Source organism: Eulemur rufifrons, chromosome 8 (assembly GCF_041146395.1).
Source record: "Eulemur rufifrons isolate Redbay chromosome 8, OSU_ERuf_1, whole genome shotgun sequence".
Classification (NCBI taxonomy): domain Eukaryota; kingdom Metazoa; phylum Chordata; class Mammalia; order Primates; family Lemuridae; genus Eulemur; species Eulemur rufifrons.
In genome coordinates this window covers 15,381,113-15,408,579 of record NC_090990.1, presented here as the reverse complement: position 1 = coordinate 15,408,579, position 27,467 = coordinate 15,381,113, and the positions used below count along the sequence as shown (strand labels likewise).

Below are 27,467 nucleotides of genomic sequence, written 5' to 3'. Positions count from 1 at the left end.
CGGTGGAGCAGGACAGGGAGAGAGCAGTAAGGACTGGTGCAATCTGTGGGAACTTCCTGGAGAAGGTGACACTCCCAGATAGAAGGATAAATGAACCCCATTTAGTGGAGAGGACAATCTAGTCAGTGAATTCAGAGACCAGTGGGAAGAGAGCGTATCAGGAACCAAGTAAGCCATTTTGACTGGAGCTAAGAATTCATACTGCATTGTGCGTCTCAGACTATTAGTGAACACAGATACCCAGTGAGCCTTAGATGAAACAATCTACCACAAACAGGGGAGCTTCAAAGGCTTGTGTTTTATATATGCATTTTTTGAAATTTTAAAATAAAGTTTTAATTAGACGATGGACATAATTTTTAATTAAAAAAATATACAGCATAATAGAAAAGGCCTATGACCATTACTCACAATCCCTGTATTCTCCCTAGACGTAATTGCTGTGGAAATGTGCGTGCTTCCCAACGTATGTCCTCATAGAAAATGTATTATTGATGGGGGGAGGGGACGTAGCCGAGGGAGTGTTTACCTGAATTGGTATCATGTCTTATAATGCACAGTTTAAATTTTGAGGCAAATATTTCTTTCCCTTTGTGACTTTTGCTTTTTGAATCTTGTTGTAAAAAGGATTTCATTCTCCATTTTTAATATTTTTGTGAATTTTGTGATTTGCTTCATAATATGTCTATATTTGTTTTAGTGTAAAAATTGTGTAATCTTAGAGATTGTTTGCAAGAAATATAAACCCTCTCATGCTTGTTTCTGTTGAAGGGAATTTGTTTTCCAGAATTAGAGGTGCCTCGTGGTAGTAAAGAGCAGTAGGTAAAGGTAGACCTCACCAGCGCCTGGAGCCAAGTCTGGGAAGTGGTCAGGAACAAAAGCAGCTGCTTCGTCCTTCTCACTCTCTCTTGACGCCGCTTTTGCTCATTTGTCATCGCACAGGCACCAAAGTGCAGCTTTAGCCCCGGCATTCATGTGACCTCACTGGTCCAGTGTCTAAAGGTAACCTAGCCAGTCTCATGTCCCACTTCCAAGTTCCTGGCAGAGGTTGACAGCCCAGCTCAGCTTCTGGATTGGTTCCAGAAGCCAGGTTTCCACCCCTGGTTGTATCAGCAGAGGTCATGGAGGGAGAGACTCAGGCAGGGTAAACATTGCCACAGAGTCCTACCATGTGGGAGGAGGCACTTCTCAGAGATGAGGGGCAGGGCCTGGAGAAGTATCCATGGCAATTCCTCTCCATTTGGCACAATCCAGGCTTCAGGGAGAGTCACTCTGCTTGTCCTGTTTTGTACCTTCCTGAGGTAGATCATTTACACATACTCCCAGGTATAGATAACCCCAGTTTGGAAAACTCAAGTGCAGAAGAATTAAAAAGATGGATTGATACCACTGTACTCTAGCCAGGGCAATGGAGTGAGACTCTGTTTCAGGAAAAAAAAAAAAAAAAAAGATGGATTGGAGGCTGGGTGTGGTGGCTCACGCCTGTAATCTCACCACTTTAGAAGGCTGAGTGGGGAGGATCAGTTGAGATCAGGAGTTCAAAACCAACCTGGGCAACAGAGAGAGACCTCATCTCTACAGAAAAAATTTTTTTAATTAGCTGGGTGGTGGCATGCACCTGTAGTCCTAGCTACTCAGGAGGCTGAGGCAGGAGGATTGCTTGAGTCCAGGTATTTGAAGCTGTAGTGAGCTATGATTGCAGCACTGCACTCCAGCCTGGGTGACAGAGCAAGATCCTGTCTCTAAATAAATAAAAATATAGATTGGAATGCTAAGGCGGGTACAGCAAGACTCAGAGGGCCTTGAATGCCAATTAGGCATTTTGCCTTTTTGTTGGGCAATGGGGACTGCTGGAGCCAATCATGTGACCCAAGGAATGGATGAGTTTGTCTCTGCCAAGAGATGTAGCAGCCAGCATAGTGCCTGGGGGACTGCTCCACTCCAGGTCTTGTAGTGGAGCACTGGGTAAATGCATTGCCCAGTAAAAGAGATGCAGTCCCTGCCCCGTGGAGCTTACAGTCTTCTGGGGGAGACAGAGAGTAAGCAGGTAAACAAATAAGTCAGGAATTGCATGTTGTGCTAAGTGGCATGAAGGCTCATCCTCCTTGTCAAGGCCTTGCTTGAGGTTTGGTCCTGGGTCCTCATCTCTTCTCGTGCTAGCCTCTCTCTCCAGGCAGTCTGTCCACATATGTGGCCGTGGTCACTTCCCATCTGTAGGGGACTCACATGTTTGTTCCTCCAGCCCAGACCGCTCCCTTGGCACACACCAGTGGCCTCCTAACTGGTCTCTCCCTTTTGCTCTGACTCAGTTTCTCCTGATAGCACCGTCTCTCTCTCCTTTGCAGCACACATCATAAATAAATGTTTCATTTATTTGTATAATTATTTTACTAAAATCTGATTTCTCAGTAGATTTTGACTTCCATGAGAATAGAATCTAATCTCACTGTTGTATCCCTGGTGTTTACCATAACACCATAGCAAGTGCTCAGAAAATATTGGTTGAATAACAAATAAAAGAAAAAAAAAAGGAGCATTCATAAAGAATAATAGTGTGGGGGTGCTCCAGATGGAGGGAACAGCTTAGGCAAAGGCCCTGAGGCAGTAAAGAACCTAAAGTAGCCACAGGCATGGTGGCTCATGCCTGTAATCCTAGCACTTTGGGAGGCCAAGGCGGGAGGATCACTTGGGGCCAGGAGTTTGAGACCAGCCTGAGCAACATAGTGTGAGCAACATAGTGAGACCCTGTCTCTGCAAAAAACAAAAATTAGCTGGGCATGGGGTGCACACCTGTAGTCCTACCTATTTGGGAGGCTGAGGCAGGATGATTTCTTCAGCACAGGAATTTGAGGCTGCAATGAGCTATGATCACGCCACTGCATACTAGCCTAGGTGACGAAGCAAGACCCTCTCTCAAAAAAACAAAACAAAACAAAACAAAAACCAAGAATCTAAAGTATGTTTGTCACTGAAAGGAGACCAAAAGGGCAGAAGCATCATGATGGGCAAGTGGAAGAGTGACACCAGCTGCGTTTGGGAAGGTAGGCAGGGGCTGGCTCATATTTAAGCTCGTAGGTCCTGGTAGCAAGTTTGGAGTTTATGTATTATGCAGGCAAGCAGCATAATCCGTTTATATTTTACAAAGGTCATATCAGCTGCTTTGTGGAGATAAGATTGGAGAGAGTAGGAGGGGACCCAAGGAGGCTGTTGCAGTTGTTCAGGGAAAAGCTGATGGTGCTCTGGATGGGGTTGTGATTGGCGGAGGAGGAGAGAAGCGGACAGGTGGTAGAAGTGTTTTGTAAGTAGTAACATCAACATTTGTTGATGGAGTGCATGTGGGGATTGGTTAAGAATGGTCCCCTGGCCGGGCGCGGTGGCTCACGCCTGTAATCCTAGCACTCTGGGAGGCCGAGGCGGGTGGATTGCTCAAGGTCAGGAGTTCGAGACCAGCCTGAGCGAGACCCCGTCTCTACTAAAAATAGAAAGACATTATATGGACAACTAAAAATCTATATAGAAAAAATTAGCCAGGCATAGTGGCGCATGCCTGTAGTCCCAGCTACTCGGGAGGCTGAGGCAGTAGGATCGCTTAAGCCCAGGAGTCTGAGGTTGCTGTGAGCTAAGCTGACGCCACGGCACTCACTCTAGCCTGGGCAACAAAGTGAGACTCTGTCTCAACAAAAAAAAAAAAAAAAGAATGGTCCCCAAATTTCTGATGGAAGGGCGAAGGGGAAATCTGGGAGGGGAACAGGTTTTGGGGGGGAAATCAAGAATTCTATTTGTATATTTTTTAGGTCTTGAGACATCCAAATGAGGATGTCAAGAAGGCAGATAGGTTTGTGAGTTTGGAGCTCACAGAAGTGGGCCGGAGTCACACATTTGAGAGTTCTCAGCGTGGAGAGACTGGGTTTCAAACTTGCATCTGTGTAAGAATCACCTGGCATCATTCCCATCAGAGTCCGATTAGGCTTCTTATGGCAAACAACAGAAACCAGCCTGAGTTGATTTAAGCAGAAAAGGACTTCACTGAAAGGGAATAGTCAGTAGTTCACAGAATTTCTGGGAAGCTGCAGAACTGGGGCTGGGCAGCAGGCAGGCTCTCTGCCAAAATCATGCCACTGAGCCAGTTTGGCAGGACACTGTTACCATGCACTAAATGCCATTGCTTGTAGTGTCACTATCCCCTGGATACCATCGCTGCTGTTGCCACCAGCATTGGAATGGATCTTCCACTGTCTCTGCTCCTGATTCAAGGTCTGCAGCGAAGGCCTCCGACTGGCTGAGCCTAGACACAAAGGAGGCTGGAAAAGCACGAATTTGGTCTTTTCAGCTTTTATAGGAGGCAAGCTCTGCCAAGACTTGTGCAGCAAGTATTATAATTCCCCAGACATAGGAAGGAGGTTCAAGATGCCAGACTGGCACAAAATGACAAATGTCCTTGACTTCAGGTTTGCCAGCATGTGGGGACATCTGGGAATCTACATTTACACAAGCACCCTGGAGATTCCCATGCAGGTGGTCCAAGAACAACTTTGCATACGATGCTTCAGCTGGTATTTAAAGCTGTGGGACAGGGTAAGGTCACTTGGGGAGAGGAGTGAAGAGGGCCCAGGCGCAGCTCTGGGGCACCCCGGTATCAAGTGACTGGGATAGGAAGAGGAGCCTCCAGGAAGGAAGGAAGGAAGGAAGGAAGGAAGGGAGTCAAGAGAGCGCTGTGCCTCGGAAGCTGGGAGAGGAGTGTTTTGAGGAGAGAGAGATGCTCAGCTCTGTTAGATGCTGCCCAGGTGTCCAGAGGTAAAATAAGGGAAGAACAGAGACGTGACCTCTGGCTTTGGCAGCATGGAGGTTGTTGGTGACCTTAAGAGCAGGTTCAGTGCCATTTACTCTCCACACCAGCCTGGCCTGATTTGAGGAGGGGGCGGATGAGAAAGGGAGCCGAGATGTGGAGTGTGTTGGGGACCTGGACCAAGAGGGTTTTCTAGGATGGGCTTGGAACCCAGCTCCCCGGGCCCAGCCTCTTCCCTTGCCAGCTGCCTCTGTGCAGGGAGCTGAGGGTCTTCCCGGAGATGTCAGCCTTGAGCCCATCTCTCGAAGTCTTCTCTCCCCAAATGTCAGTCTTCTTCAGTGCTCACTTCCTTGTCTAATGCTTAGCTGTTTGTGGCCACAGAGGTGACACAGGCAGATCTGAGGACAGAAACCGGAACTTTAGGTCAGAGCAGGAGAATGCTTTCCCTAAAGGTGATTTGATCATACAGTTTTCAGACAGAAGTTGCTATAAGTTGCTTTTGATGGGCCTAGTGCTTGGGCCCAGAGCAGAAGCAGTAAGGCCCACAGAGGCACAACGAGCAGCTGCTCAGACTCTGGGGCAGGGCCCTGGGAACACTGTCACTCGGCATCACAGGGGTCACTGGAGGTGCTTTGCAGGGCATGGGAGGCTGAGCTGGGAACAGCTGTTGAATGTTCTCTAACTCAACTGGTTTTAGACCTTGAACCAGCTTTTAAGAATCTCAGATGCCCCGGGCAACACCCAAACCTACTGAATCAGAGTCTCCCAGGGGTGAGGCCTGGGCGAGTGAGCGGTTCAGAAGTTCCCCAGGTGACTCTGATGAGCAGTCAGGGTGAAAACTGTTGTGGTGAGCTATTGCAGGCCCATTTAGGGTTAGTAACTCATTAGACCATATTTACCGAATACCTGCTGTGTACAAACGCAGGCTCTGAGGGCGTGGAGATGACTAGACAAGGTCGCCATCTGGGCAGGAGAAGGACTGTACCAGTGAAAAGATGACTGACAGCCCACAGCATACAGGGATGTGGCTGAGGTCTGTGGCGAGAGTCCAGTAACTAACTGAAGCTAGACCTGAGTTTAAATTCCTATTGGTTCTGTGACCTTGAGCAAATGACATAACCTTTCTGAATCTGTAAATTAGAGATGATGATAACTATCTTATGGGTTTGTTTGGAGGGATAACATGTAAAGTATCCAGCATACAACGGGCACATAACAGGTACTTAATCTTTTTTTAAAGTTCCCTTTACTAGGAGACACACGTACCCTTGCACACAGGGTACTTAAAGAGGGCAGGAACCACACAGAGAAAAGAGAAAAGCAATTGCAAATAGGGATAAGGTAATTACTACAAGTGAGTGCTAAAATGATCTGTGCAGTCCTGGCACCAAAGCAAAAAGAAATCTTACATAAAACCTTGGAGGTGGCAGGGAATGAATAGCCGAGCCTTGTTCTGGACAAGGCAGGGTCTTCCCTCAGCTCTGCCCTTTGCTCTCTCCTCTGTTCATTTCTTTGTCAAACATTTGCTGAGAGCCCACCCAGAGGTTCTCAGTCCTGGCTGCACCTCACAATCCCCTGGGTTGCTTTTTCTTCTCGTGACAAAATTCATGTAACATAAAATTCACCATTTTAACCATTTGAAAACGTACAATTCATTGGTCTTTAGTGTATTCACGTTGTGAAATCATCACCACTATCTAATTCCAGAACATTTTCATCACCCTGAAAAGAAACCCTGTACCGATTGGTGGTCATTCCCCCTCCCCCTCCCCCAGCTCCCGGCAGCTTTCTGTCTCTATGGATTTGTCTGTTCTAGATGTTTCATATATGTGGAATCCTACACTATGTGGCCTTTTGTGTCTGGTTTCTTTCAGTTAGCATAATGTTTTCAGGGTACATCCATGTTGTCTGGGTTGCTTCAAAAGCAATAAAAATAGGAATAACACACACACCAGGCAGTGTCGTAAGCATTTTCCAGATATTAAGTCATGTTGTCTGGATACAGAGAAAGTGTCTGCTGGGCAGAAGTAGCCACCGTGGAACCCTCCCTGTTCACCGCCCACTGGGCTAGGTTCAGTCAGATGAGATAGGTGCTGTTATCATCCCATTTGACAGATGGGGAAATGGAGGCTCAGAGAAGCTAAGTTACTTGCCCCAGGTCACACAGCTAGGAGGACTAGAACCAGAATTTGGACCTCAGGACAGTGTGATATGAGAGCCAGAGTTCTTTACCCCTGCTCTCTTTTCTGTGTGGCCCTAGAGCCTTGCTAATATTTATTCATTCATTGAATCATTCATTCATTCCACAATGTTTATTGATGCCCATGTGCTAAGCCCAGTGCTGGGTGCCACGTATACAAAGACAGATGAGCTGGTCCCTGCCCTTCTGGGTTTTCGGCCCCCATCGAGGTCAGACATGTGTCTTAAATAAGGGCCAGGAGTGCTGTGATAAAGCCTGTGGTGGACACAGGATGGCATAAAGGCAAGCAGGGTTGCTTCTGTTGTGGGGAAGGTCCCTCCAGGCAGAGGGGGCACAGGAGCAAAGGACTGGAGGCTGGAGGCAGCTTGGCATGTTTAGGAAATCGCCAAGGTCACAGGGCCAGAGTTTAAGGGATTATGGATGGATAGCAGGCCCGAGTCGGGGGCAGGGAGGGATTTGTCCTGGCCTTCAGGGAACCCAGAGGGTGGGAGGCACCAGACCCTTTGCTGCTCTGTCCAAGAGGGCAGGCTGGGCCTCCCCTGGGGTTGGGTGGAATTCAGGGCTTGGGGCCAGGGGTCAGGCAGGAATGTTCAGTGGTCAGTCCAGCGAAGTTCTCGCTCTCTTAGCTCATCATTGCCGAGCAGTCTCCCGAGGAAAGTCCCAGCCAGGAAACTTGGGGTTTGCAGAGGCCTCAGCGTACATCGAGGGCGTGGCTCCCTTCCTGCAACCCCTCTTCCTCCCTGCCTCCCACCCTGCAAGGGGCAGCCGGTGAGGCTGAGCTGGCGAGGCTGGACAGGTGCCCAGGCTGAGGAGACGTCTGCAGAGGCCCCACCAGGGGGGACGCACGGCCGGTCATGGGCTCCAGCAGCGCAGGAAGGAAGACAGAGAGAGGCCGAGGGATCCTGAAATAATAAATGTCAGAGCTGGGAGGAGCCTTCCATGTTGCCGCCCAACCCCTTCATTCCCAAAGAGGAGTTGGAGGCCCAGGGAGGGAAGGAGACTGGGCGAGGTCACACCGTGGGACTGGGGCAGAGTGGGGAATGTGGGCAGGGCCAGGGGCCACCTTTGTATGGACGAGGCAGAGGGGAAGCTGGGAAGACCCTTGCTCTCCTCTGGCACCCCCTTCCGACTGCCCCAGCCGGGACTCTGAGGTGCTGGGGTGGCAGCTTACCTGGGTGAAAACCACCTGGAGTCTTTTGCTCCTGCCCGTGGCTGAGGTTGGAGCAGCCTTGCAGGGGACTCTGAGTCCGGAGCATTGACCTAGAAGCGGATTGAGAGCTCACGTCCACCAGCTCTCAGCTGCACAGATGGGGAAACTGATGCACGGAAGGTGAAAGGAACCTGCTCAGAGACACAAGGCCTAAAACTCAGCACAGCACCCCCTCCCTGCCCCCAGTCCAGGGCTCTTGGTCCTACGGCCTTGTGCTGGTCACACTAGAAGGCCATTCCCTCAAAGTGCTTATCCATCACCTCTGAAGAGGCCCAACATCCACCACTAAAAAAAATACTACCTCAATCATCACAGCAGTCCTTGTAGAGATTACTGGGGCTCACAGAAGTGGGGTTTACCTCCTGGTTTGCTGTAGTGTAACAGTAGGAGAGGGCTCTAGAGGCAGAGGGCTCTATACTTTCTACCTGACCTCGAGTAAATTCCAAACCTACTCCAGCCTCAGTTTCCTCGTCTGTAAAATGGGGAGGATAATAACTACCTCCTAGGGTTGCTGGGAGGAATGGACAAGGTACCAAACATAAAGTGCCTGCCCCAAAGCAAGCCCTCAGTAAGTGGGGCAGTGGTGGAATTCATGTTAATAATAGACTCATTCTGGGAGCTTGGAATCGGAGTCCTTCCTGTTGGGTGATCTGCTCTGGGCCAGGGCTGGACTGTATTCCCGTCACTCTGTTGTGCCTGGGGGACGAGGCTGCACCCCTTTCCTCCTGCTTGGACATAGGTCTGCAGCCTAGCCCTGGAGTCTGACTTTCTACCATGAAAATTTATCAAGTAACTGCTCTCATTCAGAACCCTTCGGTAACACCCCATCACGTAGAGAATAAAGCCTAGAGGTTTGGTTAAAAGCATGGATTCCAGAGCCCCACTGCCTGAGTTTGAGTTTAGGTTCCAGCACTTACTAGTTGTGTGAGCTTGGGCAAATGCCACAACTTCCCTGGGCCTCGGTCTCCTCATCTGTGAAATCTCCTGGGGTTGTGAAAGGGTTACATGAAATAATACAAAGCGCATCAAGTGCTTAGAACAAAGCCTGGCACATGGGGATGATAGAGGAGCATCTGCCCAGCTCCCGTGGCCGTTAGCATGTGTCCCAGCTGGTCACCACTTTCCCACTGGCCCTGGTAAACTCCTGGCTGCTCCCCAGGTGTGCTGAGTGCTCCTACCTGGGGGCTTTGCAGAGGTGCCTCTGCTCTCAGAGTCGTCTTCCCCCTTCCTGCTTTGCTCCACCAGTGTCTCTGCACTCTAAGGTTCTGATGAAGTGTCACTTCATCGTGGGGTGGGGTGTGTGCTCCCCTAAGCTCCTCTCCTGCCCCAGGTTTGCGAAGGCCTAGGCTCTTAGCAAGCACGTCTTCATTTATATTCCGTCTCCCCCTCTGGGCTGTGAGCACCGGGACTGCAGGGACTGGGCCTGACATCCCTCTATCCCCAGCTCCTGCACAGGGCCTGTGTACCTCGGTGCTCAGTTTGTATGAACAAGCTCCTACTATGTGCCAGCGACTCTGTTAGAGACTTTACCCCAGTCCCTTCCTCTGCCTCACTAGGATGGAGAGGAATAGGTTTGCACATTTGAGATTCCCGAGTAGATGGCTATTAAGGGGACCTCGGGTCACCTCAAGTGAGAGCAGAGCTGGGATTGGCTCAGAGGCAGGATGCTAGCAAATACTTCTCAGTCCTACCCTTTCCCCCTGCTTGTCGGCCACCAGGAAGGGCCCTGTGGGGCTCCCTGCCTTTCTCTGGATCTGTGGTTGGGTAGGTGGGTGAGAAAAAGCAAAGTTAGGCATGACATGAACCAGACAGCCCACATTTGCACGGGCTACAACATTCCCCATCTTTGCATGATTTTTTTTCAGTGGGAGGCGGCCAAGCAGCAGTGACTGTCATTTGCAGGTGGGGAGCCTGTAGCCCAGGAAAAGCTGGGGACTTGCTCAGGGTTACAGTGCTGGTAACGAGTTGGGCCAGGAATAGATCTCGTCTCCTTACTCTGCGTCCCGCACTATTTCTGCTCTGTGCTGCTGTGATTAGGCCACCACACCTGGCGGGTGCCTTGAGTCAGCAGATGCTGCCTTGCGCCTTCCTGGCTTGCCCTCAAGGACCCTCCCATGTGGTCCTTGCCCTTAGTCCTGGGCCCCAGACCCTACTCTGCCATCCCATCACTCTTGTTGAAAGCCGTGCCATTCATTCATTGAGAAGGGACGAGTTCAATATACTGAGGTGTCAAGGACTAATTTCAGGTAATTTAGTGTTACAGTTCCTAACTTTTCTGAATATAGGGACCCTTTGTCTTTTTTTATTAATTTGTATTGTAGAAATTTTCAAACATACATAAAAGTAGAATCACCTAGCTTCAACAATTATCAATATTTTGCCCATCTTATTTTTTCATCTATATCCCCCATGAGCCCTCCCAGGGCCCCTTCATTCTTCTCATGAGAATTTGGAATATTCACAAAGACAGGACAGAGTGGTGAACCCTTTTTACTCATCATCTGATCCTGCCTGGTCCACACCCCACCCGCTTCTCCAATGCTCATTTTATTTTTAAGTAAATCCTAGACATTGTATTGTTTCATCCTTAAATACTTTGATATGTATCTCTAAACAGTAAGGACTCCTTCTTTTATTTATATAACTACGGTACCATTATTTTACCCCAAAACATAACAGTGATGCCTAAATCATTAATTATCTAGTTTTCAAATTTCCAGTTATCTTATAATTGTCATAACTTCATTTACAGTTATTTTTGAAAAATCAGGACTCAAGTAAGGTTCATGCATTGTCATTTGTTGATATGTCTTGTGAGTCTCTTGAGATTCCCCCTCAATTATATTTTTGGTTTTTTGTAGTTCACTTACTAAAGAAACTAGGTGGCTTGTTCTGTAGCTTCATGCAGTCTGGTTGTGCTCATTGTTGCATACCCAGGTATAGTTTAACAAGTTTCCCCGTCTTCTCCATTTCCTATAAATTGGCAATTGGATCTAGAAATGAGAAGCCCCATTTTTTTGTACTTTATATATCATTTAGTTAAATGTTTTAGGTGTAACTTGGTTTGCTTATTAAAATATTGTATTTTAGACCAGGTGTAGTGGCTTTTGCGTGTAATCCCTTTGGGAGGCCAAGGAAGGAGGATTGCTTAAGCCCAGGAGCTTGAGACTAGGCTGAACAACATAGTGAGACCCTGTCTCTAAAAAAAAAAAAAAAAAAGCCAGGTGTGGTGGCATGTGCCTGTAGTCCCAGCTACTCAGGAGGCTGAGGCAGAAGGATCACCTGAGCACATGAGTTCAAGGCTGCAGTGAGCAATGATGATGCCATAGCACTTCTAGCCAGGGCTATGGAGTGAGACCCTATCTCAAAAAAAAAAAAAAAAAAAAAAAAAATTAAAAATATAGTGTATTTTAAGGATCATTTTAAATATGTAGTATATATAATTTAATTTTCTTTGTGGACATCAGAATCCAAGATCAAAGGAGCCAGGATTCAGCCATCTCAGAGGAAAACTCCTTTTTAATGTTAGAGTGTCACTGACCTCTCCACATCGGTTGTAATGTTAGCACTGATTGACTGAGATACATGGGAAAGGACAAAGGGCTCCCATGAATCCAAGAATACTTATAAAGAGTTCTGTGTCTTGTTGATTATAAAGTTATGCACATATTTGCAATGTGGTGAAACTAATTTGTGAGACTTTTCTTATTGGTTTACAGTGCTCACAATAAGTGGGCTTCAAATTCCTAGTGGGACCTCCATGGATGTCCAGGGTCCAGCCCACAGGCTGGAAATGAACAAGTGAGTCAGAGTCGTAACAGTTTGGGGCCCAAGGCCACCTTCTGGCTGCATGAGCTCAGCAACTTTCTTTACCTCACTGACTCGTCAGCCGGATGGGAAGAAAAACGATGACTGCCTCATGGGGACGCCATGAGTCTTAAATGGTGGATGTCAAACTTCCTTACAAACCAGAGCCTTGTACGAGTTTTGTTTGTATCCTTTCCTTAGTTTGTTTGCATTTCCAGGGAGACCTGGGGCACAAAACTCATCTGAGCCTTTGTTTTGCAGACCATAAAAGTCTGTAAAATGAGGAGGTAATATTAGATTGTCTTTAAAGTTCTGTGATTTAGTCTCTTGAGGGACAACATCATGGTCCAAAGCAAAGATGGAAAATGGTTTTCATCTCTTGTGCTGGCTCTAGTTTAATCGGTAGAAGCCACCTGAAGAGCCATCTTAGCAGAATGATGAACCAAACCCAGGGTCAGTGGGAAAAACACTGTGATTGATTAATGCTGGCTGTAATGGTCATGGGATGACAAAAAAGCAGTGCCTATGCCCCATATTATAATGGTCCAAAGGAATGAATGTCTAATGGTGAAATTTAATCTACAGCTCCCAAGGCCTTAGCTCTAGCAGTTCTGCCCACTTGGCTGAGTTGCCATAGTAACCACAGCTGGCTCTGAGAAACCACAGGAATGAAGAATGGGTCCTATTGATGAATCCTGATCCAGGAGGGGGGCATGCAGAAGGCCCTTCCAGCCAGGGCAGCTGGGCATGGCCTAGTGCTGCCATCTGTGGTCTTCTGCCTGCAGAGAACACAAGCCAGAGAGCCAGAGCATGGAGGGGGTGTGTGTGTGTGTGTGTGTGTGTGTGTGTGTGTTGGAGTGGGGGGAGGGGCACAAAGGGTAGTGCCAGCAGCTGGAATTCAGGCTTTGTCTAGGGCCAGACAGGCTAGGCTGCCCAAAGGACTCCAATGGGCTTTCCAAGTTCAGACATGTCCCTTGTACTCTGTGTTTCCTCCACCTTTGCCCAGTGCCTGCCTAGGCTCTTGCAGGGAGCTATTGACTCTTAGCCCTGGAAGAAATCTAGGCTAGGAGCAGTGGCTCACTTCTGTAATCCCAGCACTTTGAGAGGCCAAGGTGGGAGGATCGCTTGAGGCCAGAAGTTTGCAACCGGCATGAGCAACATAATGAGACCCCGTGCCCCCCCTCTCCCCCCCCCCCCCCCCGCCATCTCTACAAAAAAAATAGAAAAAAATTAGCCAGGTATGGTGGCGCACACCTGTAGTCCTAGTTACTTGGGAAGCTGAGGTAGGAGGATTGCTTGAGCCCAGGAGTTGGAGGTAACAGTGGGCTATCGTTCTACCACTGTACTCCAGCCTGGGTGATAGAGCAAGACCCTGTGTCTATGAAGAAAGAAAGAAAGAGAAAGAGAGAAAGAAAGAGAGAGAGAAAGAAGGGAGGAAGTGAGGGAAGGAAGGAAAGGAAAGAAAACAGAAAGAAAGGAAGGAAAGAAAGAAAAAACCTAAATTGCCATCAATTCCAATCCAAAATCCAGCGCCTGAATTACTCTCTGGCACCTGAATAAGCTCACTCCCTCTAGGGGTGGCTTATTCTTCCTTAAGAACGTCCTCTGAGCTGAAATCTGTTTCTGTCACTCTAACTTCCACCTTTCAGTCCTGGGAATACTTTCCAGGGCCAACCTGAACAAATCTATTTTCAGCAGGACAGCCTTTGGAGTGTTGGTAGTGGGCCCTGCCACTGCGTGTTTTCCTTAGATCTCTCTCCTAAGTTTGCAGGGAGATGAGTGGATATCATAGAGTTGGGGATTTAGGTTCAGAGGCAGATCCAGGCCCAGGATCAGAGAACCTCTGTGCGGCAGCCTGGTGATAGAGAAAGAACATTGGCCCTGGATTTGGCAAGTTCTGGGTTTAAATTACAACTCTGCTGCTGTTCATCACTGTGCGACCTGGACATGTCCCTTCTCCTGGCAGCTATAAAATGGAACGGTGATGCCTACCTCAAAGAGTGGCCGGGAGGATTGGCAAGTAGCGAGCCTGGCACAGAGCAGGTGCTCGGGACATGTTGCAGCTTGCACTGTGACTGCCCAGTGGCCGAGGTTTCCCTGTGGTCCCTCTGCACCTGTGGTTCCCACATCTTGCAGGGCCGTTAGGGGGTTGAGGAGAGGGAAGTAGGTTTAAGTAGTTCAAGGAAAGCTGAGAAATTCCTAAACTAAATTTAATCTTGAAGTAGATAACATTTTTAGCTATCAGACAATAGACAGTATTCTAAGCACTCTACCTATATGAATTCATTTAATCTCCTCAAAACCTTATGTGGTAGGAACTGTTCTCATCCCATTTCATGAAAGGGGAAATTGAAGTATAGAGAGGTCACGTGGCAATTACCTGTGAGAGCTGGAATTCAAACCCAAGTAGTTTGGGGCCAGCCCCATACTGTTAGCAAAGATGATGTACTGCATCTTAGAAGAGTAGAATTAGACCAGTGGGTCCTACACTTCAGCATGCATCAGAGTCACCTGGGGGGCTTGTTCAACGCCCCCCCCCAAGGTTGCTGGGCTCCACCCCCAGATTTTCTGACTCAGCTGAAGAATTTGCATTTCTAACTAGTTCCCAGGTGATGCTGATGCCGCTGGCTCAGGGACCCCATCTTGAGAGCCACTACCAGGGATTACATGGGCCCACCTGAATTCAGAGGCTGATTTTTTTTTGTCATTTTTTAAATTTCAGCATGTTTAGGTTACATATATTGCCTTTGTGCCACCTGAGGCAGAGCTTCAAGTGTATCCATCCCCCAGACAGTGCCCACTGCACCCTTTAGGTGTAAATATACCTATCCCTTTTTTTTTTTTTCCTTCCACCTCGTCTGTCCACTCTCAGGCATGGGGAATGAGGGCTCATCTCACACAGAAGGCAGAAAACAAACCACGGTAAAAACCATACTCATATTTTCCAAATGCCTGGAGCCCTCGCCACGTGCTGCCAAGTTTGCGATCTCATTAAGCCTCACAGTAATGCTGTGAGTTAGGCAGAGAATAGATTTTTTTCCCCATTTAGAAAAAATCCATTTTAAAGAGGAGGAGGTTTAGAGAACTGGCTGGGCTAGTGTCACCCAGGGAGATACAATAGTTTTGGGAAGGCTGGGGCTAAAGTCTCAGCTCCTGACTCATCGTGCTGTGGTAGTGTCGTTACAGGAGTCTGGAAACCTCTCTGCCTTTCCCCAAACACCTCCCTTTCCTAAGGCTACTGTCAGAATTTCCTCCTTAAAACTACATTTCTTTAGCTTAAATCTCTGAGCTTCATTATACCAGACAGTAGGCATTTTCAGCCACTTTTACCCCAGTGGGAATGATTGTCAGACATTTTCTTGAGAAAGGGGTAATCAGAAGTCTCCCCTTTTCATGCTCCCTTAGGGCACTTGCACGTTTATATGTCTGTGAGCCGAAGGGGCCATGTCTTATGTGTCCCTAGCATCTGGCACCATGCCTGGCTGAAACAGGTAGCAAGAAATGCTCGTGGAAATGAATGAATGAATGAACTGTGTTCCTCTCCTTGCCTGTTCTTCCCAGAGCTAGCTCCCTCCTCTGGCAGTCTTGCCATGTACACCATGCACTCCCCCACTCTGCCTCACGGTGCAGTCTCTTAGTCTCTTTTCTGCCTGTCCAGAGTCAAGCATCACAGCTTAAGGGAGGCCTTCCCCGTTCCTCCCAAGCAGACACAGCTCTGCTTTCCCTGGGCTCCCAGGAACCTTCCATGATAACCTCATCACATTGCATTATCAGTGTCTATTTGGCTCTTTCTTCCCTTGGATGATGTCCCTGAGAGCTGAGATTGTGCCTTTTTTACACAAGGTGTGAACACATAGCAGGCACTCAGTAACTAGTTGAATGAATAGACGAATAGGAGTGTGAACCTTGGTTGCTAAGAGCAGTAGGGACAGGAACGTATCTTGCTGGAAAGCCATTTCCCGATATGTGTCTGACACGGGCAGCAAGGAACAGTTCGTGGCTGATTAGGGTGACTTGCCTGCCTGTACCAGTTAGAGCTAGGTTCAGCCACAAAGGACAGAACCCAGTAAGCCACAAAGGACAGAACCCAGTATAACAAGGGCTCAGATAAGAGGTTTCTCTTTCACATAAAAGAATTCCACAGATACATAGTCCAAGGCCGATGGGTGGCTCCCGGATCACCAGGGACAAGGCTTCTATTTTGTTGCCCCACCATCCATAACAAATGGCTTCTACCTCAGGGTCCAATATGGCTGTGTGAGCTCCAGGCATCACAAATGCATTCTGGTCAGAAGAAAAGGGTAACAGATGGTGCCCTCCCATTCATTTTTATTTCTTTATTTTTAAACAATAGACTTTATTTTTTAGAGCAGATCTAGGTTCACAGCAAAACTGAGCAGGAAGTGCGTAGAATTCCCATATACACACAGCCGCCCCCCACTGTCAACATGCCGCACCGGAGTGGTACATTTCATTCAATCAATGAGCATACATCGACACATCACCGTCGCCCAAGGTCCATAGTTTACATTAGGGTGCACTCTTGGTATTGTACATTCTATGGGCTTAGACAAATGTATAATGCCATATGCCCACCATTATAGTATCTTACGGAAATGTTTCACTGCTCTAAAAATCCTCTGTGCTTCACCTGTGCATCCTCCCCACCAACCCTTGGCAACCACTAATCTTTTCACTGTCTCCATAGTTTTGCCTTTTCCAGAATGTCATGTAGTTGGAGTCATGCAGTATGTAGCCTTTTCAGAGAGGCTTCTTTCATTTAGTAATATGCATTTAAGTTTCCTCCATGTCTTTTCATGGTTTGGTAGCTCATTTCTTTTCAGTGCTGAGTAATATTCCATTCTCTGGCTATACCACAGTTTATTTATCTATTCACCTACTGAAGGACATCTTGGTTGCTTCCAAATTTTGGCAATTATGAATAAAGCTGCTATAGACATCCGTGTGCAGGTTTTTGTGTGCACATAAGTTTTCAACTCATTTGAGAAAATACTAAGGAGTGTAATTGCTGGATCATATGGTAAAAGTATGTTTGGTTTTATAAGAAACTGCCAAATTGTCTCCCAAAGTGGCTGTACCATTTGCATTCCCACCAACAATGTCATTGCACATTCTTGCCAGTACTTGGTGTTGTCAGTGTTTTAGATTTTGGCCATTCTAACAGGTGTGTGGTTCCTCCCTTCCTTTTTTTTTTTTTTTTTTTTTGAGACGGGGTCTCACTCTGTTCCCCCAGCTAGAGTGCTGTGGTGTCAGCCTAGCTCACAGCAACCTCAAACTCCTGGGCTCAAGCAATCCTCCTTGCCTCAGCCTCCTGAGTAGCTGGGACTATAGGCATGCACCACCATGCCTGGCTAATTTTTTTTCCTATATATATTTTTAGTTGACCAGCTAATTTCTTTCTATTTTTAGTAGAGATGGGGTCTCGCTCTTGCTCAGGCTGGTCTCGAACTCCTGATCTCAAATGATCCACCCGCCTCGGCCTCCCAGAGTGCTAGGATTGCAGGTGTGAGCCACCGCGCCCAGCCCCTTCCTTTTTCTTTTTAAACCACTTTATTGCGGTATGATTGACATGTAAACAGCTGTACATATTTAATGTACAGAATTCAATGATTTGATGATCCTTTCCTTATAAGATACTTTTTGGAGATTAACAAATGAAATAGCCATTATATTCAATGGGTCGGAACTTAGTCATGTGACCACAATTAGCTGCAAGGAAGGCTGGGAAATGTGATCTTTATTCTTAGCGGCCAATTGGCAATCTGGAAAGTCAAGGTTCTTATCGTTAAGGAAGATGAGAGAATGGACACTGGGAGCCACACTGCAGGGAGGAGAAATCCTTTCAGACTTGCTTAAGCACTAAAGGGAATTTTTGGGGTAGATTCTGGGGCATTTCACAGAGGCCCAAAGATGAGGTATGTGGAGGGGCCTCTCGGGCAGCAGGATAGGGACCAGAGTTGCCATTCTGCCTCTCTGTGGCAGCATGGGTCACATATACATCTGCTACATAGCTGCTTTGTTCTTTTCTCTCTGCACATGGTAGGAAAGATGTCTCAGCTTTAGCATTTTCAGCCAATTAAAAGTTTCCCAGAGCTCAATTCCAAATTCCCTGGAGGGAGAATCTGAACAATCCAGCGGGGGTCAGGTGTCCAGCCCAGTTCAGTCAACCCTGGCCTGAGCCGGCAAGGCAGCAGGGCCGTCCTCCAGAGGGGAGCGGGGCGGTTGTCAGAGGATGGGTGTCATGGGATGGGAAGACTCCTCAGAAGGTATCTAGAGCATGGACGTACTCCTCTCAAGTCTATGTCCCAGGACTTTGCCAACCATCATTCATTTAGGTAAACATCTAGTAAGCACCTTCTGCATGCTAGGCACATGGATCTGCCCTCTAGGGATTTTGGAAATCTCTTTGGAGATTGTTCATATTTTTTAACCTGCATTGTCTTTTGGAGTGAAGTCATAGCTCCTTAGATGAATCACCTTTTAGCTTTCCAAGTTTCAAGATGGGGATCAGGGATCTGGTGAACTCGTGCTTCCGTGCACCCACCCGGGTCTTTGGGAACTGTAGAGAGGGCCGTGTTCTCTCCTCTCATCTGTGTCTCCAGTAAGAAATATCTTAGTTCTTTAGCCCACTCAAATATGACGCCTTCTCCTCAGTCTACCTGATTCCCTGACTTTCTTTCTTCAGCCCTGGGATGGGCCTCCACTGGTCCCAAATATGAACATATCTTGAGTTCATACCCAAGGAGGTAGGAAAAGTACCCACAGTTTGGCCCTTTCTGGCAGCAGCAGCAGATGATAATGATTGTAGGTGCTGTTCATCGAGGACGTGCACTGTGCCCAGCACCAAGCCAAATCCTTTATGTGCATCATCTCGTACCTATAATCCTCATGACCACCCTGAGGGGTGGGCATCATTTCTCCCACTTTACAGATGGCTAATCAGGAAGGTCAGAGAGAATAGGCAACTTGCTCAAGGTCACGTCGCAGCTGAGGGGTGGAGCTGAGCTTTGAAACCAGACCCCTCTTCCTCTGGAGGCTTTCCACATGCCAAGGGCATCTGACAACAGTCCACGTTGCCTCTGAGGTCTGCCCCGTGCATGTTCTCCTGCGAGTATCATTGTCTTTGGAGATACCATTCTGAATGTATTTGCTAACTCTTGTCATGATGAAGTAGCTCTTCTTTGGAAATCAGACCCTGATCCTACTTTAGTTACTGGTCAGAAAGGCTAGGACTGGAGTCAGGGTGGGGCTGTGGTATGTGAATGGGCAGCCCTGGAAGCCTGGCTCCGCTGCTACCCAACCCCGTGACTCTGGGCAAGGCCCTCCCTCTCTTGGCCTCAGTTTCCTCATCTGTGGCACTGTGGGCCTCTTCCAGCTCTGACATTCTGTACTTTCCAAGCTAACTAACTGCATTTCACAAGGGTTTCATGAGGTTGTCAGCTTCTACACCCTGTTGAAGCAGGGAGTGTGTCTAGGACATTTCCCCTCCAGGCTGAGCCCACCCAGGGCACATGAGTCCTGCTTCTCTCCATGACATCTCTGACCTTTCCCACAGTCTGATGTTTGTTCTGCCGTCCCTGGGCTCTGGGGTTATCTGATATCATCCTACCAGTTCTCCCCAGTGGGGGTGGAGTGTGCTCCCTCGACCCTCTCTCATGTCCCCAGACCCAGGTCTCTGAATGCCTCCACCCCTCACTGCCCAGCCATGGCATCCCGTCCTCTTCCTCCTTGTCCTCACACCACTGCTTATTGAGCCTGGGATTTGGTGAACAAGTGTCCCCCTGTCTGTCTTGGCAGAACAGAGAGATGTGTGTGTTCTTTCCTCTGGTCTTCTGCTAAGTATTGTATACATACTCATCAAATCATTCATTCTCTCAGCAACGGTGTGAGTCCATAGTATCATCCTTGTTTTGCAGACAAGGCACCCGAGGCTCAGAGAAGTTAACAGATTTGTCTAGTTGACACACTAGTTAGTGCCAGAGCCAAGATTCAGTTCCAGATCTGGCACCCGCTCCGCCACATGCCTTTGAGCCGCCGCATTCACTTGGCCTGCATTGGAGCTGGGGAGAACAGTCTGTGGTCTTCCTGGAGTGGCGTGACTGGTCTCTAGTTTCTATGTGGTCTGGGTGGAAGAGGGTGGTCTGTTTATATTTGGTGGGGGGTACAGAGAAACCGTAGGGAGGAGTTCCAGAGGGCAGCAAAACTATGTGTGTGTCTGGAGGGTGGGATCGTAGAGTCGGGGTTCCTTAAGAAAGCACCCACTGCCAGCTCAGCATCCCTGAACTTCTGTCCGTGTTTGCTTCCAGATCCTGGAAGGAGACCAAGCCATCCTGCAGAGAATAAAGAAGGCTGTGCGGGCGATCCACAGCTCCGGCCTTGGTGAGTGAGCCTGCTGGATGCCCCGCCGGGCCAGGCCGCCCCTTCCCCAGCCCCAGCCTGGAGCTAACCCAGCTCCCCTCCCCGCCTCCACAGGCCACGTGGAGAACGAAGAGCAGTACCGAGAGGCCGTGGAGTCCTTGGGCAACAGCCACCTGTCCCAGAACAGCCACGAGCTGTCCACAGGCTTCCTGAACTTGGCCGTGTTCACCCGCGAGGTGGCCGCACTCTTCAAGAACCTGGTGAGGCCCCTGCCCCTTCCTCGCCCAGCCCTCAGCCCAGGCTCAGGGTAAATCTAGGTCTTAAGAACCTGACTGGGAAAGGGTCATTTCCTCCCTTCTCCCAGTTTGCCCTTGACCTCTGACCCATGACCTGAGGTCCCTTTCCAGCCCTGACCCATTCTCCTTTCTCTCTGATTTATTGACCAGCTCTTCTCTCTCTGTTCTCCTCTTTCTCTTCACCCAGGAGCAGAGGGGTCTTGCAGCAGGGAAGAGCCCCATGTGAGGGAGGGTCCCCTGGAGGAGCTTTGGGACAGGGAAGGGACAGGCTTAGGGGTTCCTGCCTTTGTACCACTGCTGCTGCCACCTCTCCTCACACCCTCCTTGTCCTCTGCTTTCCCAGTCACACCTGCTTCACCCTCACATTCTAGAACTCGCTCTCGCCTCCACAAGCCTTTCTGCCTCTGCACATGGCCCTGTGGCCTCAGGTTGCTTCCTGAAGGCCTCCTTAGTGATTGCCGCCCCTCCGGTCCTTCACGTCCCCGCCTTGAGGCCACCCTGCGATTCCGACTCTTTCTGTGTGCAGGCAGAGTTCTCAGTACTTCACATGTGTTAGCTCATCTATTCCGGCACACAGCTCTGTGGGGTTGGTATTACTGTTGTCCCCGCTTTACAGGCTGGGAAACTGGGACACAGAGGTTAAGCAGCTTGCCTGAGGTCATGCAGCTGGGCTTGAACCCAGGTGTCTGGCTCCGGAGTCCAAGCACAAGCCTGGCTGTGCTGCGTCTCGGGAAAGCCTCGCTCCTCTCCCGGCAGGCTCCATGGCACTGACCGGGCTCTCATGACTCCAGTCCCACCTAGTGTCCTCCGTGTCTGGCAGGGGCCACATCACCTCTGAGAGGCAGCGTGCTCGGGCTTGGAACCCCTGCCCTGCTGCTCGCTGGGTCAAGTCACTCAGTCTGCCTGAGCCCCAGCTCTCCCACGTGTGAAATTGGGATACTGAGGGCCCCCACCACACAGAGCGCTAATGAGGATCAGGCAAGTTAAAAGTGCCTTCTCCATAGTAAGCACTCAGTAAACGGCTGATATTGCCATCTGTCACTATCACGTCTCTCAGCACAGCAGTGCCTCATACCCTGTCCTGCACGTAAAGGCCTTTAACAGTGTTTGAGTTCAACTGAACTCACGTCTTCCTAGGTCTCACCTCCTCTCTCCCTGTGTCAGTTAAACTAGTGTTTCCTGAGGGTCTGCTGTCTGGTGGGCATTGTACCAGGGGCTGGTGACACAGGAAAGAGTCACACTCTGCCTCAGAGAGCCACAATCTAGTTGGGGAGACAAGAACTGGGGTGTGGAAGGACACCAAGCAATACCAGCAGCATGGTACACACCCAAGGACCCAGCGGGTGGGGCGGGCGCCTAATGCTGCCGTGGTTCAGAAAAGGGGAGGTCAGGCCGGGCACAGTGGCTCACGCCTGTAATCCTAGCACTCTGGGAGGCTGAGGCGGGTGGATCGCTCGAGCTCAGGAGTTCAAGACCAGCCTGAGCAAGAGCGAGACCCCATCTCTACTAAAAATAGAAAGAAATTATATGGACAGCTAAAAATATATATAGAAAAAATTAGCTGGGCATGGTGGTGCATGCCTGTAGTCCCAGCTACTCGGGAGGCTGAGACAGGAGGATTGCTTGAGCCCAGGAGTTTGAGATTGCTATGAGCTAGGCTGACGCCACGGCACTCTAGCCCAGGCAACAAAGTGAGATTCTGTCTCAAAAAAAAAAAAAAAGAAAGAAAAGAAAAGAAAAAAAGAAAAGGGGAGATCAGAATAGGCCAGGGGACAGGAGTGGTCTGGGGAGGCTTCCTGGATCTGGGCCTTGGAAGGTGGGTTGAAATATTAGACAGGCCTCGTTGGGTGGCCATATGACACCCAACTCAAATTAGGTTAATTTTTTTTTTTTTTTTTTTGAGACAGAGTCTCACTCTGTTGCCCAGGCTAGAGTGAGTGCCGTGGCGTCAGCCTAGCTCACAGCAACCTCAAACTCCTGAGCTCAAGGGATCCTCCTATCTCAGCCTCCCGAGTAGCTGGGACTACAGGCATGCGCCACCATGCCCGGCTAATTTTTTCTATATATATTTTTAGCTGTCTATATAATTTCTTTCTATTTTTAGTAGAGATGGGGTCTCGCTCTTGCTCAGGCTGGTCTCGAACTCCTGAGCTCAAACGATCCGCCCACCTCGGCCTCCCAGAGTGCTAGGATTACAGGCGTGAGCCACCGCGCCCGGCCTAGGTTAATTTTTTAAAAGGGAATGCATTGGCCCCTGTAATGGGAGGTCCAGGGGTCCAGCTGGCTTAGGCTCCTTTCTTTTCCCTTAGACAGTTTCTCTCCATCTCTGCTCAATGGGTAAAATAACCCAGGAGGCCCAGATGCACATCTTACTGGAAGAAAGACATACTCCTCCTTACAAGACTTAGGCAGAAAAATCCTGGGGGAGGATCCCAATTGGCTGGCCTGGGTCACCTGACCCAGTTCTTCTACCCAGGGGATGGGGTGCTCCAGTCAGACGCCTGTGTTTACCCCATCTGACCACCAGGAAGGGTTCCCACAGGAAAGGGGGTTCTGTTGCCATTAGAAGGGGAGACGAGGCACTAGCCAGACCCAAACAACAGACGTGTGCTACAGGTTCACTTGAGGCAGAGAGGAGCCAGGGTGCCCCTGGCCAGGCACAGAGGTGACGCTGGCTGTGGACGTGTCTGGAGCAGTGTGATGATGAGGCTGGAGTCGTCAGGGGAGGGGCTGACTCCGACACCCTGCAGGCCCCCTCCTGCCCTCCCATCTCCCCCTGCTTCCTGTCCCCCGTCGCTCTCCTTTGACTTGTGATTCCTCACCATATCCTGAGCCCCTTGGGGCTGGACAGCCAGTCACCCGAGGTGGGGAATGGGGGGTCTCTGCTTTTTTCCAGGTTCAGAACCTGAACAACATCGTCTCTTTCCCCCTGGACAGTCTGATGAAGGGGCAGCTGAGGGACGGGCGACAGGTGCATGTCTGCGGGGAGCAGGGGTGGGATGGAGTGAGAAGGGTGGGCGGGAGGCCATGGGGGGCAGTGCTGGCTGAGGGTGGCGGCCAAGTGAGGGGGCTGTCATAGCAGCAGTGCTGACCCTGGGGAGGCCTGGAGGGCCTGGCAAGGGGCCAGCCCAGGATGGCCCAGGGAGTTAGGCAGCTGCTATGGTTTACGTAGCTGGTGAGAGACAGCCAGTGTGGGATCCAGGGATCCCGAGTCCCAGGCTTGAGCTGCACTCTATGTGCCTGGCAGCCCTTGGCTGGATGCAGAGTGAGCTCAAAGAAGGTGACAGAATAATCTCCCTTGGCAGTCTGCCCCAGACAGCCCAGGGGAGGAGCTGTCCTCACCCAGAGGGTTCCCTCCCGGCCCCAGGCTGCCAGCCTGGGAACCACCCAAACCAGACAGGCAGCTTTTTCACCTTGGAAGTGGGGGCTGCTCAGAAAAGCCAGAGCAGCCCAGCTGTATGAGGCTCCCCACCCCCTCCCCGCAAGCTAGGCCAGGGGTCAGCCAGGTCTCAGGCTTGCTGTGTGGCCTTGGGTAGACTTCTCAACCTCTCTGTGCATATGTTTCTTGCCCTGTACCCTTCCTGGCAAGAGGATGATATAGTACCAGGTAGGAGGAAATGGTGGGACAAAGTTAGGGGGAGCTTGACCTTAATCTCCCATCACCACCCTCATGGCTGATCTCTGTCTTCTGAGCAAACCCAAAGATCTCCCCACAACCCAGGCAGGGGCCCACCAAACCTAAGTGAACTCTGGGGAGGAGAAGGTCAACTGGGAGAAGGGGCTCCACCCTGAGGAATGGGGTTAGTTGGGTCTATTGGAGGGGACAGGTTTGCAGTCAGGGCTGTGGGGCAGGGGCTGGCTGGAGAATGGCTCTGAGCAGCATAGGGGATTATGCAACAGGTCCCCCTACAGGCATTCAACCTTCCCTTTGGGCAAATTGTTCTTCTTTTAAACCACAGGATTCCAAAAAGCAGCTGGAGAAGGCGTGGAAGGACTACGAAGCCAAAATGTAAGTGGCTGCGGCCAGGGTGGCTTGTCCAGGAAGGCACCCACTGCATGGCAGCAGGAGGCTGGACATTGGCCAGGGACGTGTCACCCCGAAGTGGGTGGTCTCTTGCTCGGTAGAGGCTTTGACAGGGGGTGGTTTATACCCAGGCCTGACCGGATTCGGGCGCTGGGCCTCGAAACCACCGAAGGGGACCTGTTGTGAAGGGACCTCAGGATGCCATCTGCTCACTGGTGCCAGGCGCGGGCAGGGGCGGAAAGGAGCCTACCGTTTACTGAACGCCTCCACGTGCGGGCATTCGATCCTCACAGCTGCCCAGTCCTGTGAGGGAGGCACTGGTGTCAGAACCACCAGAGGAGGATTGGAGGCTCAGAGAGTGAAGCCACTTGCCCAAGGCCACACAGCTAGGCAGAGGCAAGAGTGGGCTTCAGCTCCTTGCTCCTCAGTGCCAGGTGGGATCCGCAGAGGAGGAAAGGGAGTTGACGCCACACCCGGGCTTCCTGTGTGTGCTACGTGGTACTCCAGATCTCGCATCTGCTACGGGGACAACACAGGGACAGAAGGAACCTCAGGCACCCAGTGAACAACTCTCCCTGAGTAGAGACTCCCCCAGCTCTGTCTTCTGAGGACTCCACACAGGTCCCAGCCAGGCCCATTCCTCAGAGCCTCGTTTGCCCTTCTTTGTAAAATTTTGTTTCTCCTTGCATTTTGCCAAAGCAAGACATGCTTATTATGAATAATGGAGAAGCAAAAGAAGAAAAAATTGTAATCATCCCTAGGAGAGGGTCAGGGTCACATGGGCGGTGTGTTCTCTGTTTGAATTTTGTTTTTACAAGATATGAGTAACACTGTAATTTTATCATTTAAAAAAAAAAAAGGAAGTGTGGGGAGAAACTACCCAAAATGGGAGAAAAATCTTTAATTTCCAAGCCTAAAATATTAACATTTTTCCATTTATTTTTCTGTATACCAAGAAATAGTTTTACAAAACTGAGATAACAGGCCGGGCGCGGTGGCTCACGCCTGTAATCCTAGCACTCTGGGAGGCCGAGGTGGGCGGATCGTTTGAGCTCAGGAGTTCGAGACCAGCCTGAGCAAGAGCGAGACCCCACCTCTACTAAAAATAGAAAGAAATTATATGGACAGCTAAAAATATATATAGAAAAAATTAGCCGGGCATGGTGGCGCCTGCCTGTAGTCCCAGCTACTCGGGAGGCTGAGACAGGAGGATCGCTTGAGCTCAGGAGTTTGAGGTTGCTGTGAGCTAGGCTGACGCCACGGCACTCACTCTAGCCTGGGCAACAGAGTGAGACTCTGTCTCCAAAAAAAAAAAAAAAAAAAAAAAACTGAGATAACAATCATACTGTTTTGTAATCTGCCTTTTTTCATTCAAAAATACAGTGTGACCATCTTTGTACATCATTACACATTTTTTTTTTTTTTTTTGAGACAGAGTCTCACTCTGTTGCCCGGGCTAGAGTGAGTGCCGTGGCATCAGCCTAGCTCACAGCAACCTCAAACTCCTGGGCTCAAGAGATCCTCCTCCCTCAGCCTCCTGAGTAGCTGGGACTACAGGCATGCACCACCATGCCCAGCTAATTTTTTCTATATATTTTTAGTTGTCTAGCTAATTTCTTTCTATTTTTTTGGTAGAGACAGGGTCTCGCTCTTGCTCAGGCTAGACTTGAACTCCTGAGCTCAAACAATCCACCGCCTCGGCCTCCCAGAGTGCTAGGATTACAGGCGTGAGCCACCGCACCCGCACCCGGCCCATTACACATTCTTATACAACATTAAGTGGGCGCACAGTGGGCCAACACACGCGCAATCTGTGATGTATTTAATCCACCCCTGTCGTTGGGGAAGCATCCTTGGAACAAATTATCCACCCATAATTATTTCTGTAGGATCAATTCTAAGAAATGGATCCCGGAGCTTTAACTGTTCCTCTAGCTCCCAGGGCCATGGCACCTCCCCAGGTCAGAAGGAAGCCACACCTTCTCCCTCCAGAGCATCTTCAACCCCAGCTGAGGGCGTGGAGCCCGTGATGGGGCATGGCCATCTGCTCTAGAGGCCCAGGGATGGTAGAGACACAGGCTATCCTGGGACCACGTGGCCCTTTTCTTCCCGAGTTACCTTGACTAAGCCCTTAGCCTTCCACGGTATCATCTACCAAACGGAAAGAGTAAGCCCTACTCTGCTGATCTTTCCGAAAGCAGGTGTGCTGTCACTAGGTTTCTGTAGGAGCATTCCTGTGAGATTTCATTTGTAGACAAGACTCCATTTAGTTGATGGGAAAGGGGGCTTGGCTAAGGTTATTCGGTGAGTTATTGACAGGCCCTGGACTAGAACCCAGGGCTTCTGAGTCCAGTGTTCTTTCTGCTGCGTGGTCTCCTGGCTCCTACCATGGAGCCACACGGTTTGAGCTACGTGTCCTAGCACAGGTGACTGTGTACATTTCTTTTCATAGGGGCTCCAGCTCCAGCCAGATACCAATGAGCCATAAAATTGCTACGTAAGGCTAGCCAGATATCAACGAGCCATAAGTTGCTTCGTAATGCTATACCTCCTCTTACCAAACCAGTCTGAGCAGCAGCTGGAAGGGCCAAGGCTCTGACAGCATCTGTTGAATGCCACTGGGAGCTCACCCCATTTGTCCATACAGGAAGAGGGTTCCCTCTCCACGTGGGCTGTTGAGAAGGGCATCCCAGGCCATGCGCAGAAGCCAAGTTTATCTGGGCTGTTCCATGTACAGGTTTGTTTCCTCATCTGTAAAATAGGGC

The 27,467-nt window shown here is 49.6% G+C and overlaps 1 protein-coding gene across 4 annotated transcripts in view; it reads left to right on the top strand.

Annotated features, from left to right (window-relative positions):
- Window positions 1-27,467, top strand: part of ASAP3 (ArfGAP with SH3 domain, ankyrin repeat and PH domain 3) — a 47,844-nt gene that overhangs the window by 3,595 nt on the left and 16,782 nt on the right. For 3 of the 4 annotated variants that reach the window (XM_069479532.1, XM_069479530.1, XM_069479529.1), the window contains exons 2-5: window positions 20,331-20,403; window positions 20,497-20,642; window positions 23,575-23,649; window positions 24,638-24,687. In XM_069479532.1, the coding sequence (XP_069335633.1) occupies window positions 20,331-20,403; window positions 20,497-20,642; window positions 23,575-23,649; window positions 24,638-24,687 (344 nt within the window). The remainder of the gene's footprint in view (window positions 1-20,330; window positions 20,404-20,496; window positions 20,643-23,574; window positions 23,650-24,637; window positions 24,688-27,467) is intronic. The other variant, XM_069479531.1, reaches the window with a different exon arrangement.